The 14,535-nt window shown below is 43.9% G+C and overlaps 1 protein-coding gene across 2 annotated transcripts in view; it reads right to left on the bottom strand.

Moving 5' to 3' along the window:
- The window catches only part of APLF (aprataxin and PNKP like factor), a 447,297-nt gene that overhangs the window by 125,133 nt on the left and 307,629 nt on the right, over positions 1–14,535 (bottom strand). For both annotated transcript variants that reach the window (XM_029593580.1, XM_029593581.1), the window contains exon 8: positions 12,796–12,921. In XM_029593580.1, coding sequence (XP_029449440.1) covers positions 12,796–12,921 — 126 coding nt within the window. The remainder of the gene's footprint in view (positions 1–12,795; positions 12,922–14,535) is intronic.

Raw genomic sequence — 14,535 nt, forward strand, 5'->3', positions numbered from 1 at the left:
CCAGTGGGTTATGTTCCCCTGCTAGGAGATGGAGCAAGCTGAAGTCACAGTATATATTCTCCTGCAGTGATTCCAGCCTACCAATATTCTCTTCAAAAGCAACCTTGGACAGACTAGCAAAAAATGATTTAAAACAGCCAACCATAACTGTACTCAACCAACAAGAAACACTGAACTGACATAAGAATCTAGGTACCCCAATCTAGGGACTAGATGAACACTTACCAGTAATCCCCTGGGATCCAAAGCCCCACAGGAGGACTATTGACACACTCATGTGGCAGTCGAGGGCGGAAAGATGAGCTCATATGTCTACACTAAGGAAAATAAAATTACCAGGTAAGTAATTTCTCCATTTCCTAGCATGTAGGCAGATGGACTCAGGACCAGTGGGATGTACCAAAGCTACTCCCGAACAGGGCAGGAGGCTGCCCATGGTCCAGTCGACACCGCACATGGAAAGACTGCGTCCTCCCGGGTCTGAACATCCAGATGATAAAACCTGGAAAAGGACCACATGGCAGCTTGGCAAATGTCAACAGAAGACAACAACCTAACCTCCGTCCATGACACTGCCTAAGCTCTAGTGGAATGAGCACTAACATGAGTAGGCAACGGCTTTTCATCATCCACATAATTGGCTGTGACCACCTCCTTAATCCAGCAAGCTATTGTAGCCTGTGAGGCTGGTTCACCCTGCTTCCTTCCACCATGATGGACAAACAGACGATCCGACTTTCGGAAAGGTTCAGAAACCTCCAGATACCACACAAGTCTCTTGACATGCAAGGAACACAGGAGGCAATACTCCTCCGTGTCCCTGACCTTATCCAGGGTTGGCAAAAAAAATGGACTGATTCAAATGAAACTCTGAGACCCCATAGGCAAGAAGGATGGAAAAGTACGCAACTGTAATGCCCCTGGAATCACCTGAAGGAACGGTTCCCAGCAAGACAAGGCCTACAATTCGGAAATGTGACGCGCAGAACACATAGCCACCAGGAACACTGTCTTCAGAGTCAATAACTGCATGGAAAGGCAACACAGTGGTCGAAACGTAGGGCCCACTAAAAAATCCAGCACCAAGTTAAGACTCCACAAAGGAACCGGCAACCACAAGGGAGGCCGAAGGTGCTTCATGCCCTTCGAGAAACGGGCCACATCTTTGAGAGGACTCGCCTGTTGAAGTGTGGATATTCTTCTGCAGTGATTAATAAGAAACATAAGAATTTGATATACTGGGTCATACCAAGAGTCCATCAAGCCCAGCATCCTGTTTCCAACAGTGGCCAATCCAGGCTACAAGTACCTGGCCAAAAACTAAGTATATTCCACGCTACTGATGCTAGTAATAGCAGTGGCTATTTTCTAAGTCAACATGATTATTAGCAAGTAATGGATTTCTCCTCCAAGAACTTATCCAAACCTTTTTTAAACTCAGCTCACTAACCACATCCCCTGGCAACAAATTCCAGAGTTTAATTGCATGTTGAGAGAGAGACTTTTCTCTAATTTGTTTTAAATGTGTTACATGCTAACTTCATGGACTGCCCCCTAGTCCTTCATTTATCCAAAAGAGTAAATATGGAAGGGGCGGAAGAGATGTCTGAGGGGGGATATGATAGAGGTCTTTAAAATCATGAGAGGCCTACGGGTAACTGTGAATCAGTTATTTACTCTTTCGGATAAATTAAGGACTAGGGGGCACTCAGGGGATGTGCTTAATGAGCTGAGTTTAAAAAAGGTTTGGATAAGTTCTTGGAGGAGAAGTTGGTCTATTCCTGCGACACTTGCTGGCTTTTGGGTCCTCCCTGGTGATTGATGTAGGCCACCTTCATTGCGTTGTCCAACATCACGAGGACCACTCAACCCAAGCACTCTAACCTGAGCACCTGGGCTTCCAGGTGATTGGTGGTCCAGAGAGCCTCTTCAGCCATCCAACGTCCCTGGGCCAACAGTTCCTGATAGTGAGCTCCCCCAAACCTGGAGACTCACCTCTGTTGTAAGCACCAACCAGTTTGGGGAGGACAGGAAAATTCCCTTTCTCAGATAAGCCTCCTGCAACCACCACTGGAGGCGAGAGCAGATTTCCATCGGCAAGTGGAGCCGAACAGAACAGTCCTGAGACTGCGGGTTCCAACGAGACAGCAGTGAGCGCTGAAGAGGATGCATATGCACCCTCACCCATGGCATCACTTCTAGGGTTGCCACCATCAAGCTGAGCACCTGTAGATACGATCACACAATAGGGCGTATAGCATTTACCAACTGACATCAATTTCTGATTTGCCCAGCCTTATGTGGAAGTGAACTCTCACATACTCCAACGACTGAGAAGGCCAGAAACTGCTCTTTTCCAGATTCACTACCCAACTGAGCTCCTGAAGCAAGGAAGTTACCTTGTTGGGCACCCGACTGCTCTCTGCCAAAGATTTGGCCTGAATCAGCCAATTGTCCAAATATGAGTGTACCAGGATTCCATCTTTTCTCAATGCCACCGCCATGACCATCATAATCTTGGAAAAGTTCTAGGGGCAGTGGCCAAACCAAAAGGCAGCACTTGAAATTGATAATGGCGACCCAGAACCGCAAAGCATAGAAAATGTTGGTGCTCCAAACGGATGGAAATATGAAGGTAAGCCTCAGACAATCCAGGGAGGTCAGAAACTCCCCTAATTGTAGTCATTATCACAGATCGTAAGGTTTCCATGCGAAAATGAGTCACCTGCAGATGATGGTTGACACTCTTGAGGTCCAGGATAGGACAAAAGGAACCTTCCTTGAGTACATCAAAATAAATGGAATAGGGCCCCATAATTTCCTGAGATGTAAGCATGGGAACCACAGCCCTCAGATGGAGGAGCCTCAGAAGCATAGACTCCACTGCCTGCTTCTTTTGCAGGGAGTGGCAAGGAGATACCATGAACATGTCCTGAGGAATGCTGTGAAACTCCAGCACATATCTTTCCCATATCACTTCCAGGACCCATTGATCCGATGTGATATCTCTAATAAAAGAGATAGGCCTTCCCCTACCTCCCCCAAAGGTGGGTCAGCAAACTTTTTCATTGGGAAGCTCGGGACGGGCTGCCACCCAAGCCTGCTCCCTCTCTTGGACTATCGAGGATGAAAGGCCTGAGACCTACCAAAAGGCTGAGTCCTCTGAAAGGTTGGGTTGCTGTAGGGATGAAAACACTTGGAATCCCTGAAACAACCCCTCATATAAAAAAGGTGCTGCAATTGCTTCTTATCCTCTGGTAATCGGGGAACTGGAGATTCGCTCCACTTACTGGCCAGCTTTTCCAACTCGCTCCCAAACAAGAGTGAGCCATTAAAGGGCATTTTTGTAAAATTATCCTTGGAGGCTGCATCAGCTGACCAATTCCTCAACCATAGCTGATTTCTGGCTGCCAGTACCGACGCTACTCTTCTGGCCGAGGTATGGAGCAAATCACAGCATATGTCTGCCAAAAAGGCGGCAGCGGGTTCCATAGCCATTCTGGAATTGACCCCCGAATCATCCACCTCCTGAGACAGAAACAGACAAGAATGCGCCACAAGAGCACAACAGGAAACAATCTGCAAGGTCATTGTCACTGCATGAAAGACCTGCTTAAGGATAGATTGAATCTGCCTATCATGCACATCCTTCAAAGCCGCTCTTCCCTCCACAGGGAGTGTCATCCCTTTAGATATGGTGAAGATAAGTGCATCCATTTTGGGAAAATGTAAATGCTCTCTCACAGTTGGATCCAGAGGGTATAGGCCTTCCAGTGCCTAACCCCTTTGAAATTTGCCTCCAGGGAGACCCTTTCAAGATCAATCAATGGTATCCATAACAGGAAAAAAGCAAGAGGCTTTCCGCAAGGAGAACAAAATTGGATTCTTCATTGGCTCTGGCATAGAATCCACCCCATGCACTCCCAGCATCTTCAATGTCTGGGAAATCAGGGCCGGTAGTTCATCCCTATGAAAGAACCATAGCATGGTTTGATACGGCTCCGAACCAGGAGGAATTTTACCATCTTCCGCCTCATCATCCGTGCCATTTGGGTCCCCACTGGGGATACCTGTGGCAAACCGAGGTGTGCCATGGCACATAACCATAGGATTGGAAGAGGGAGGAGCCACTGGCTGAGGGTCCGACCTGACCGGAGTGGGCCAAGTGGAGGACTGCATCTGAACAAAGGCTTGTAAACCCTGAAAAAAGCTCCACCCAAGAAAAAATAGCCAGATCAAGACCAAGCTCAGAAGATACTGGAGTGGGCCCAACTGAACTGCCATCTCCTGTGAAGGAGCCATTTAAGGGAGTACCAAAATCTGGAGCACTTCCAGCCAAAACCATAACCAGACAATCATCAGAATGTGAGGATCAAGGTTTAGCAAAATCCAAGGAAGACAACTCTCCCTGAGCATCTTAACAGCACTAATACATGTTGGAAGAGGTCAGGCTGAGAAGCCCTAGTATAACAGGCAAAGAGAAAGGCGCTAAGGCTTCTTGATTATCAACGCCATGTGAGGTGATAACTGTGCGTTCAAACGGCTCGTGTTCAAAAGAAATTACATACACAAATTATAGGTGACCCAGCAATAAGCACGGCAAGTAGCGCATATCACCACGCTCAAAGTTACACGCACAAAAATCGCACCTAATGTGGCACACATAACGTGTGTGAATAGCAACACACTGCGCACACAGATATTTGGTAGAGGGCAGAAAGCACACAAAAACGTGTAGAAACGTTGCTGTGGCCTAAGAACATAAAAAGAACATAAGAAAATGCCATACTGGGTCAGACCAAAGGTCCATCAAGCCCAGCATCCTGTTTCCAACAGTGGCCAATCCAGGCCATAAGAACCTGGCAAGTACCCAAAAACTAAGTCTATTCCATGTAACCATTGCTAACGGCAGTGCTATTCTCTAAGTGAACTTAATAGCAGGTAATGGACTTCTCCTCCAAGAACTTATCCAATCCTTTTTTAAACACAGCTAAAGTAACTGCACTAACCACATTCTCTGGCAACAAATTCCAGAGTTTAACTGTGCGTTGAGTAAAAAAGAACTTTCTCCAATTAGTTTTAAATGTGCTCCATGCTAACTTAATGGAGTGCCCCCTATTCTTTCTACTATCCAAAAGAGTAAATAACCGATTCACATCTACCCATTCTAGACCCCTCATGATTTTAAACACCTCTATCATATCCCCCTTCAGTCGTCTCTTCTCCAAGCTGAAACGTCCTAACCTCTTTAGTCTTTCCTCATAGGGGAGTTGTTCCATTCCCCTTATCATTTTGGTAGCCCTTCTCTGTACCTTCTCCATCGCAATTATATCTTTTTTGAGATGCGGCGACCAGAATTGTACACAGTATTAAAGGTGCGGTCTCACCATGGAGCGATACAGAGGCATTATGACATTTTCCGTTTTATTCACCATTCCCAACATTACCGTTTTATCCACCATTCCCAACATTACCACACAGTGTGCCGAGAAAAGCCTACCACGGGGCCTAACCCACCTGGGCTGCTCAACCTGCCCAGTTCCCCTAACCCCAACGGGAGTGGGAACAATGTTGGGATGGCACGCTGAGCACGGAGACCGAAGGAAGGCCTAAAAATTCCCTAACTGACTCTGTAGGTAAACGTTTTTTTCTTCCTTTTTTTTTTTTTTGAAAACTTAATGGAGTTCAGCGCATACTGGCTGGGCACAGAGACAGTCTTAAGCTGCAGGGGCAGAGGGTATTTGCTGTCACCACCACGCTCGGCCTTCTGCACCCGCTGCCTGTCAGCTATACAAGAATCTAAGTTCATGCTGGGAACCGGCTACCGGACTAAGTCACAGCTCTGAGGGACCAAGGAAATCACCTCAGAATTTCTCAACTGGGGGAGGGACCTTTAAATATCACCACAGAAGAGCGGGAATTTTGTTTTCTCCATAAAAAAATTTTCCTTTCAAATTTCACATCAATCCCCATAGGGCCGGATTTTAAGATGTACGCGTGGGCGTACATTTGTGTGCGCAACCCAGCGCGCACAAATGTATGCCCGATTTTATAATATGCATGCACAGCCTCGTGCATGTTATAAAATCCGGGTTGGCGCGCGCAAACGGGTGCATACAAGTGCACCTTGCGCGCGACGAGCCCTAGGGAAGCCTCGGAGGCCACTCCGAAATTGGAGCGGCCTCGGAGGGAACTTTCCTTCCGCCCCCCCCCCCCACCTAACCCACCCCCCAGGCCTACCTAAAACCCACCCTAACCTTTGTTTTATAACTTGCGCCTGCCTCCGGGCAGGCGTAGGTTGCGCGCGCCGGCCCGGAGGCAGGGGCGCGATCCCCTGGCCTAGCGGCCTCTGGCTCCGCCCCCTCCCCGCCCCTTTTTTCAAGCCCCGGGACATACTTGCATCCCGGGGCTCGGTGCGCAAAATCTCCCTATGCGCGTAAGGCTTTTAAAATCTGCCCCATAGGGAGATGCGCGTCCACCATTTGCTGGAGGAGAATACTGGCAGGCCGGGGTCGCTGCAGGGTTATATATACTGTGACATCAACTTGCTCTGTTTCCATCTGCTGGCAGGAGAACATAACCCACTGGTCCTGAGTCCATCTGTCTACACACTAGGAAAAATGAAGATAAGTAGGCAGATGGGGGGGCGGGGTTAAGGGTTGGAGATAACTGGGAGGAGAAAAGGCTATTAAACCAGAGGGATTTGGAAGACCTATCTCTTAACTGGGCGAACTGGGGATGAACTGGTAAAACTGGAAACGGCGTTGGCTTGCGTCTCTTTTAAAATTCCTCGATGTAGCGGCATTTGCACAAACTTGGCACACCCACTTAAAATTTACGCAGATATGTACATAGCCAGACTATTTTATAACACGCACGTATAACTAACCTTTCCCGGGAGCATCGGGATGGTAACACATGTCCTACTGCTTACACCTTCACCCCAACTGATGATTAAAAGACTCTGCGGGTATATTAAGAACTCCTGTCCCCCACTGCACTCAGAAGTGGCTGAACTATAAAAAGTAAAAAAAAAAAAAAAAAAAATTTGTGCCAGCCATCCCTGTCCCCATGATAAGTCTCACCCCTTTGGGCATCAAAAGTTGCCCTCCCTCATACCTCTATTTACATTATATGATGGAGAAAATGTCAAGAAGCAAGCCAACACCATTTTTAAAATAGTGTGGCTAAACATGAAGCCCTTGGGGGTGCTCCAGGAGCAACTGGACCACCAACGACTTCCTATCAATACTGATGGGGGGGGGGGAGGGGAGGGGGGCAGGGATGACAAGTGGGAGAAAGGAGGTACAGGGGGATTGCGGGGTAAAGTCTAGCATACAAAGGGAGCACAGTTGTCATGGTGAGCTGGGCCAAACCAGCACCTTTTTATATTTTTTTGCTTTTACTTTTTACATTTTGGATGTTTCTGCCTTGGTGGCAGACTGGGGGGATGGTGGTGGAGGGGTCTGAACGGGGCAGGGGGTCTCAACAAACCCCAGAGCGTTTTACTCATCGGGCAGGAAGGGGGTTTGGGGGGGGGCGGAGTCTGTGGGCTGCTTGAGTCCTTTAAAAGATACAGCCTTGGGATGTGGGGCTACCATCCTACAGGACCAATTAGCTATGTTATTTTTCCCAGTGGTATTTTACTGCTGTGAAAAATTCCGTGGGGTTTACTAATCTGTGGTACTTGGTACTGCATGTTTCTGAATCCTGTGGTACGTTTCCCTCCAGGGAAAATATCACAGCTTAGTAAATAGGCCTTTTAAGCCCTCTGGGGATAGAGAAATACCTACTGTATCTGAATGCAACTCACTTTGAGCTAACAATGGAAAGGTGTGAGTTAAATCTAAACAAAGTAAGTAATTAGAAAATCTCATCTATTTACAAACAGGCCTGTGGTTTGTGCTGAGCGCCCACTCTCCTGACGCGCGCCCAGGCACCTCTTCTGGGCACGCAATTTTCTATTTAAATTAGGGCCCGCACTAATAAGGAGGCTGTCAGCATGTCTGACAACCGACGCTTAATTTTATCAGCATCGGTTTTCGAACCCGCTGATAGCCACGGGTTCGGAAAACGGACGTCGGCAAAATTGAGCGTCTGTTTTTGAACCTGCCGACCAGTGGGCAATGTTATTTATTTATTTTAATTTTGGGGGCCTCCGACTTAATATCGCTATCATATTAAGTTGGAGGTGTACAGAAAAGCAGTTTTTCTGCTTTTCTGTACACTTCCCGGTGCTGTCTATGGTTAAAGTCTGCCTTTGGGCAGGCATTAATTTCTGAGAGTAAAATGTGCGGCTTGGCTGCACATTTTACTTTCAGTATACCAGGCAACTAACTAATAGGCTCATCAACATGCATTTGCACGTGATGAGCGCCTCAAGTTTTCGCGAGTTTGGCCTCGCGTTTTCAAGGCACTACAGTATAAGGGGTAATAGACGCACATCGAAAACAGGTGCTAAATGGTGGCCTGATGGAAATTAGATGTTTGCATTACAAAAATCTAGAGCACATTAATAGCTCAGCCTGAAGCCATCATATGACTAAAAAAGTTATTTGTGAGCCTGCTGTCTTTATATTTGATTGTAGGATACTAATATTTTAACATTATACAGAACTATAAAAATTGCTACCATTAAAACTTAGCTATATTGCATTCTTAGCGAAGCTATTGTTAGATACAATTTAGATGCTACTAACATTAATCCAAGAACAGACTGTAAATCTAGAGTCATCCTTGACAATACTTACAGGGAATGAAATATGTTGGAAAGTAGACGTGAATAAATCTTCTAACATGCTAAGCAAATACCCACCAGAAAACTCCCTTTTACTTAAAATCAAAGGTATATATTGTTTATAAATGAACACTTTTACATTCCTCATTTTAACACTCTTTTCACTGCAAGTATTTCCATTCCAAAGCCAGGCTTCATCTTTAAATCTTTTTTTTTAATTGTTAATTGAAATCCACCAATTATATCACAAAAATGGCAGTGACCACAAAAACACATCACTGTCAGGCAAAAAACAAAGACTGTTTGGGGTACTGTACATTTCACAAAGTGGTAACGAAATGTTCTTTAAAAAAACAAAACAAAAACATAGCATGAACTAGAGACCTGTGAGAATAGTGCACAAAGGATGTGCAGCTTTGAGTATGGATTATATATTACCCATTGATGACACAATAGAAAAAATGTTAAACCTAGCCAATATTTATCTTGACATAATCAAACATTTGCTAAACCAAATGGAACTGGTGACAAATATCGACAAAACTGAATTCCTACACTTAGAAAGGAAAAACCTAAACATAATTCAATCACCAATAACACTCAAAAACAACCTAAAAGTGGAATTAAAGGGAAAAGTGCTTAATCTTGGCTTACTAATAGATACGGAGCTAAATTTTAAACACCACATAGTACTGAAAGTTAAAGGAGGATATGCCAAACTAATGGTCCTAAGGAAACTTAAACCGTTATTGACAACATCAAACTTCCGAACAGTACTACAAGCACTAATATTTGCAAGCACGGATTACTGCAACGCACTGCTACTTGGATTACCCTATTCGAAAATAAGACCACTACAAATTTTGCAGAACTCCGCAGCAAGAATTATCACAGGTAAAAGGAAAAGAGACCACATCACTGACACACTAGCTGAACTACACTAGTTACCGATAGAAAAAAAGAGTATAGTTTAAAGCACTCTGCACAATACACAAACTGATTCATGATGAAAAAGCAGAATGGCTCAACACTGCGCTACAGGTACCTGTACCACATAGAAATCTCAGATCAGCAAACAAAGCCCTCCTAACCATCCCGTCGGTTAAAACAGCACGGCTAACCCAGGTCAGAGAACGAGCACTGTCACTGGCTGGGCCCATCTTATGGAATACTATCCCCCTGGAAGTAAGATTACAGGGAAATTTCAAACTATTCAAAATAAGTCTGAAAACATGGCTTTTCAAACAGGCTTTTTACAAACAGAACAGAGAAAGTAAGTAAGGAAAAGCTGGCGTTACAAATCAGCACCAAACGACTAGTTACACTTGCCACTGGTAACTATTTTTAAACTCTCACAGATAAAAGTAGATTTAACCTGAAAGTACAAGAACGAATTACATGTAAGCTAACCATGAGACATGTATTCAATGGACATTATATGACATGATTCAAATAGATATTATATGGAATTATATGTTACCCGTTATCTATTGGCACCTCTGTTAAGTACTAACATTTGTTTTGCCTATTTGTGCCTGCAAACAGTTATGATGGTAAATAACAATGACGGTGAAGAAAAGATTTGAAATAAATAAATAAATATAATTTTATATATATATATATATATATATATATATTTAAAAACTTATAGTATTCGTTGTATTGTCAATAATTAACATCAACTCCTCTCTCTCCAAAATTCTCTCTTCTTTTTGGGTTTTTTTTTTTTAATTTGGATTTTAAGCCTGCCTTTCCAAATGATGCTCAAGCCAGCTGACAGCATTAGAATTTGGGTACAATAAGTCCCTGCCTGAAGAGCTTCCAATTTAAGTGGGTGCCTGAGGCAATAGGAGATAAACTGACTTGCTTGGGGTCACAAGGAGTGTCAGTAGTAGAGGAGGGGTTTGAACTCTGATTTCCCTGGCTCTCAGCCCATTGCTTTTACCAGTAGGTCACTCCTCCTTCTATTAACCTCCTCTAGCTCCTCCTAGGTACTGAGGCTTCTTGGATACAATCTGAGACTCATGCATATGTATATTTATAAAAGCCTCCTAAACCCTACATGTATACATTTTTGTTTGCTTGTATCAGCAACACTGCTAAGTTAATTTTCCATGTTTTTTTTAAAAATAACTTTTTAAGTACTCATATTTTTAGTAACTTCAGTCACTTCTTCCCATAGTCCTCTACATCACTTCACCTCTCCCCCACCCCCCCCCCCTTTTGGCATGACATGATCTTAGTAGTCTTTGTCCTCTAACCCCCTCTGATCACTCCTTATACAGCATTACAGGGAAATGTCAGTTTCCCTCTCTCCTCACAGTGGTAGAAACAGTACTGCTCCTCTTCACATACAGACACGAAACAGTTCCCATATAGCCCTTCTCTCACAGGCATAAGGACTCATTTCCTCCTGTTCCTTCATAGAGGCTCATGTACTAACTCACATGTTCTAGTGTGCAGGATCCGCAATTTCACAAGCAATTGTACTACACATGAAAAACAAATAGCTGCAACTTCATTGAGGTGTAATTTTTTTTTTGTGAAATCTGACCCACAATGCCATTTACGCGCAAAGGGGCAGATTTTCATAGCCCTACGCGCCGGGCCTATTTTCAAAAGGCCCAATGGCGCGCGTAAAGCCCTGGGACGCGTGTAAATCCCGGGGATTGAAAAAAATGGGGAGGGCGGGGTGTGGGCGGGGTGGTCCGGCGGTGGGCGGGGGCGTGGTCAGAGGCCTCTGTATGGCCGCTGGGCTAGGGGATCGCGTGCCGGCACTCGGCTGGCAGGCGTAACTTCAACAATAAAGGTACGGGGAGGGTTTTCAGGCTGGGGAGCGGGACAGGTAGGGGAAGGGAGGGGGAAGGTGGAGGGGGGGGAACGGGGAAAGCCAGCTGGTCTCCCCGAGGGCTCAGCACGCACAAGTTGCACTAGTGTGCACCGACCCCTGATTTTATAAACCATCCGTGTGCGTCCATGTGTGTGCAGTTCCCGGCGCGCGCACATGGACGCGGCTATTTTATAACGTGCGCACGTCGGCACGCGCATGTTATAAAATATGATATCCACACGCATATGCACGCCGGATTTTAACATCTGTGCACGCATGTGCAGGAGGGCTATGACTCATGCGTGCAGGGGGGTCATTTTGTAATCTACGTGTGGCAACGCGATAGGTCTTTTGCCCAATTCCCTCCCAGTCCGCTCCAATTAAGGAGCTGAATGGGAGGGAACTTTCCTTTACCCCTATCTACCCTTCCTCCCTTTTCCCCTCTCCTCCCCGACCCCCTATACTAACTCTAATTAGGGATTTTTTTTGTGTGTGTGTTTGCTTTGTAACTTAACTGCAGGGCCCGGCACTTCTGTGCATAACAGGGTTACGAGTGTGGCTGGGCCAGTTCTAAAATGCGCGCAGTGCACGCAAAGCCCGGCCACACACATAACCCCTGGTTTTTATGAACATGGCCCTTTTAAAATTGGCCCGATAGTTAATAAGCTCCTTTGCATAAATTTGCATTGCAGCAGCTCATTAATTTTGAATTTGAATAAAATGCAACACAGCAAACCACACACAAAATTTTAGTGCTTGCAAATGGGAAAAATTTCACAAATGGCGAATCATGAGCTAAAAGCTTAAATAATGTGTACAATCGTAAAACACATTCGCTTTTTAGCACACAAAGCACTATTTGCGAAATTCTGCTCATTTTAGAACATCGGCCTCAGAATGTGAAACCTAAGAGGTCCCCCTATACTCCTTTCTCCTTCCTTACTTTGGGAAGAGGGCTAAATGGATAGGATGTCTACTCCAGGGTTTGCACCACTTTGCTCCTTTATCCTAACAATCACCAGAGTTCACCTATTCCTTTTTTGACTGGAAAGGTTCACACTTGGCATCTTCTAGCAACAGAACTGGAATTTATATTGTAGTTAATGCAATAAGAGAAAAAGCTATACTTGCAGGATGTGCACAGCACAGTACCCAAAGTACACCACTATCAGAAGAATTCTTTAAATTAAGTACAGAAATACAATGTAGAGTGGAACCTGTTCATTACCTGTAACAAGCTGTTCCATATGGGCATTCTGGCCTGTCATCACTGTCATCTTGACTTCCATCCGCAGCATCAAGGTAATCGCTGTCCCCAGGGTGACAAAACTGCTGAAAATGAGCCGGATTTTTTCTGTAAAAATTGAGTAAAATAAGGAATGAAAAGGAATGCTTGCAACTGACACTCTGGGGGTAATTTTATAACAGGCAGCATAAATTTGTGGGCTGCTATGCACCTAAATTAGACAAGTCTTCAAAGTAGATGTACGCGCATATATCCGCTTTAGATATTATCTCGCCGAAACTAAATACACACAATTACACCTATTTGATGCGGGTACTTTGGTGAAATTACACACATTTTTTAAATATAAAAGTATGTGCATAACTCCGAACCTTGCACAGAATGGTGTTGCCTCTAACCATACATGCAAAAGTATGTACAGACAGGGGATAATGTTCAAAAGGATTTACATGCTTAGAACTGGGCTTTTCATGTGTAAATGCACTTTATGCAAGTGAGTCCTTTGAAAATTGCTACAATATATGCCTTTGAATTGTCAATAGGTTTTGTGTGCATGTAAATGGGCTTTTGAAATTTGCTGTGTTATATTTACACATGTGACTCCTTTGATAGTTACCTCCCGAGGATGTATCCATGTAATTCTACACGCGTATCAGTTGTGCTGTTCTCTAAAGGGCAATTTCTGCCAGTAAAGCACTACTTTACTTGCAGAAATCCCTTTGAAAATTATCCTGAACTCGAAGCTCTCTCATATCGTATATTATGAATACTTGTTACCGATAAATGTTCTGGCACATTGTTAGTAAGAGTTTCACCAAATATATATTTACGTGCCTCATTGTAAACAGTTGTGATGGTGCTTTACTAAACGGCGGTATAGAAAAGATTTTAAATAAAAATAAAATAAATATCACATTCCCTTATAACAATGCAAGGCAAATTATCTTTGCTGTTTTAGATTCAGGAAGCTACCACCATGAACAAATAACTGTTTTTTTTTAGTAAGATTATGCCCATGTGCCGTGGAAGATAAGTGCAACATAAATCATGCATAAAAATTAAACTTAAGTTCCATGTTTTCAAGATTTTACATTAATTTATGATACAACACAAACGTTTTGACTCACTAAAACAAATCAAGATCCTCCTATACCTTCATTTGTTATACATTGAATTAGCAGGCTTCACTTTGTACTTGGACAAAGGTTTCATCGCAATTTTAATATGCAGCCATCATGCACTCCATTCAAGGAGGAAGGAATACATAAGACAATGCTTTTTCCATCACTGCACTTACAAAAGAGACAAAAGGGATCCCATTTTCAAAACAATTCAGGATACACGTCAATGACTCGCATCTCTAATATGGACTAACATGCAAGCATTTCACTTTTTAAATATTTTCAGCAGTAACCTTTTATAAAATGGAACCAGAAACAAACTAAATAACATGCTTTTTTGCTAATTACAAATATTGCAAAAGTCAAAGTGGCAAAAAACTATCTAGAAGGCCGAAGTACTATTTTGCGAATGAGTTTGAAAACAGGATAGCATACACAAAAAGGCCAAATGCAACGTGCTATCTAGCAATGCTGCGCATACTATCTTTCTTTTGTGAATTCCTCTGCACATCTTAACAAAATTGCTTATGAGCTGAGACATCATGTAAATCAGCTCAGCTGCATTTACACATAAGTTAAATTTTGTAAGGAAAGTCATGCA

The sequence above is a fragment of the Rhinatrema bivittatum genome, chromosome 3 (assembly GCF_901001135.1).
Source record: "Rhinatrema bivittatum chromosome 3, aRhiBiv1.1, whole genome shotgun sequence".
In the NCBI taxonomy this organism is placed as follows: Eukaryota; Metazoa; Chordata; class Amphibia; order Gymnophiona; family Rhinatrematidae; genus Rhinatrema; species Rhinatrema bivittatum.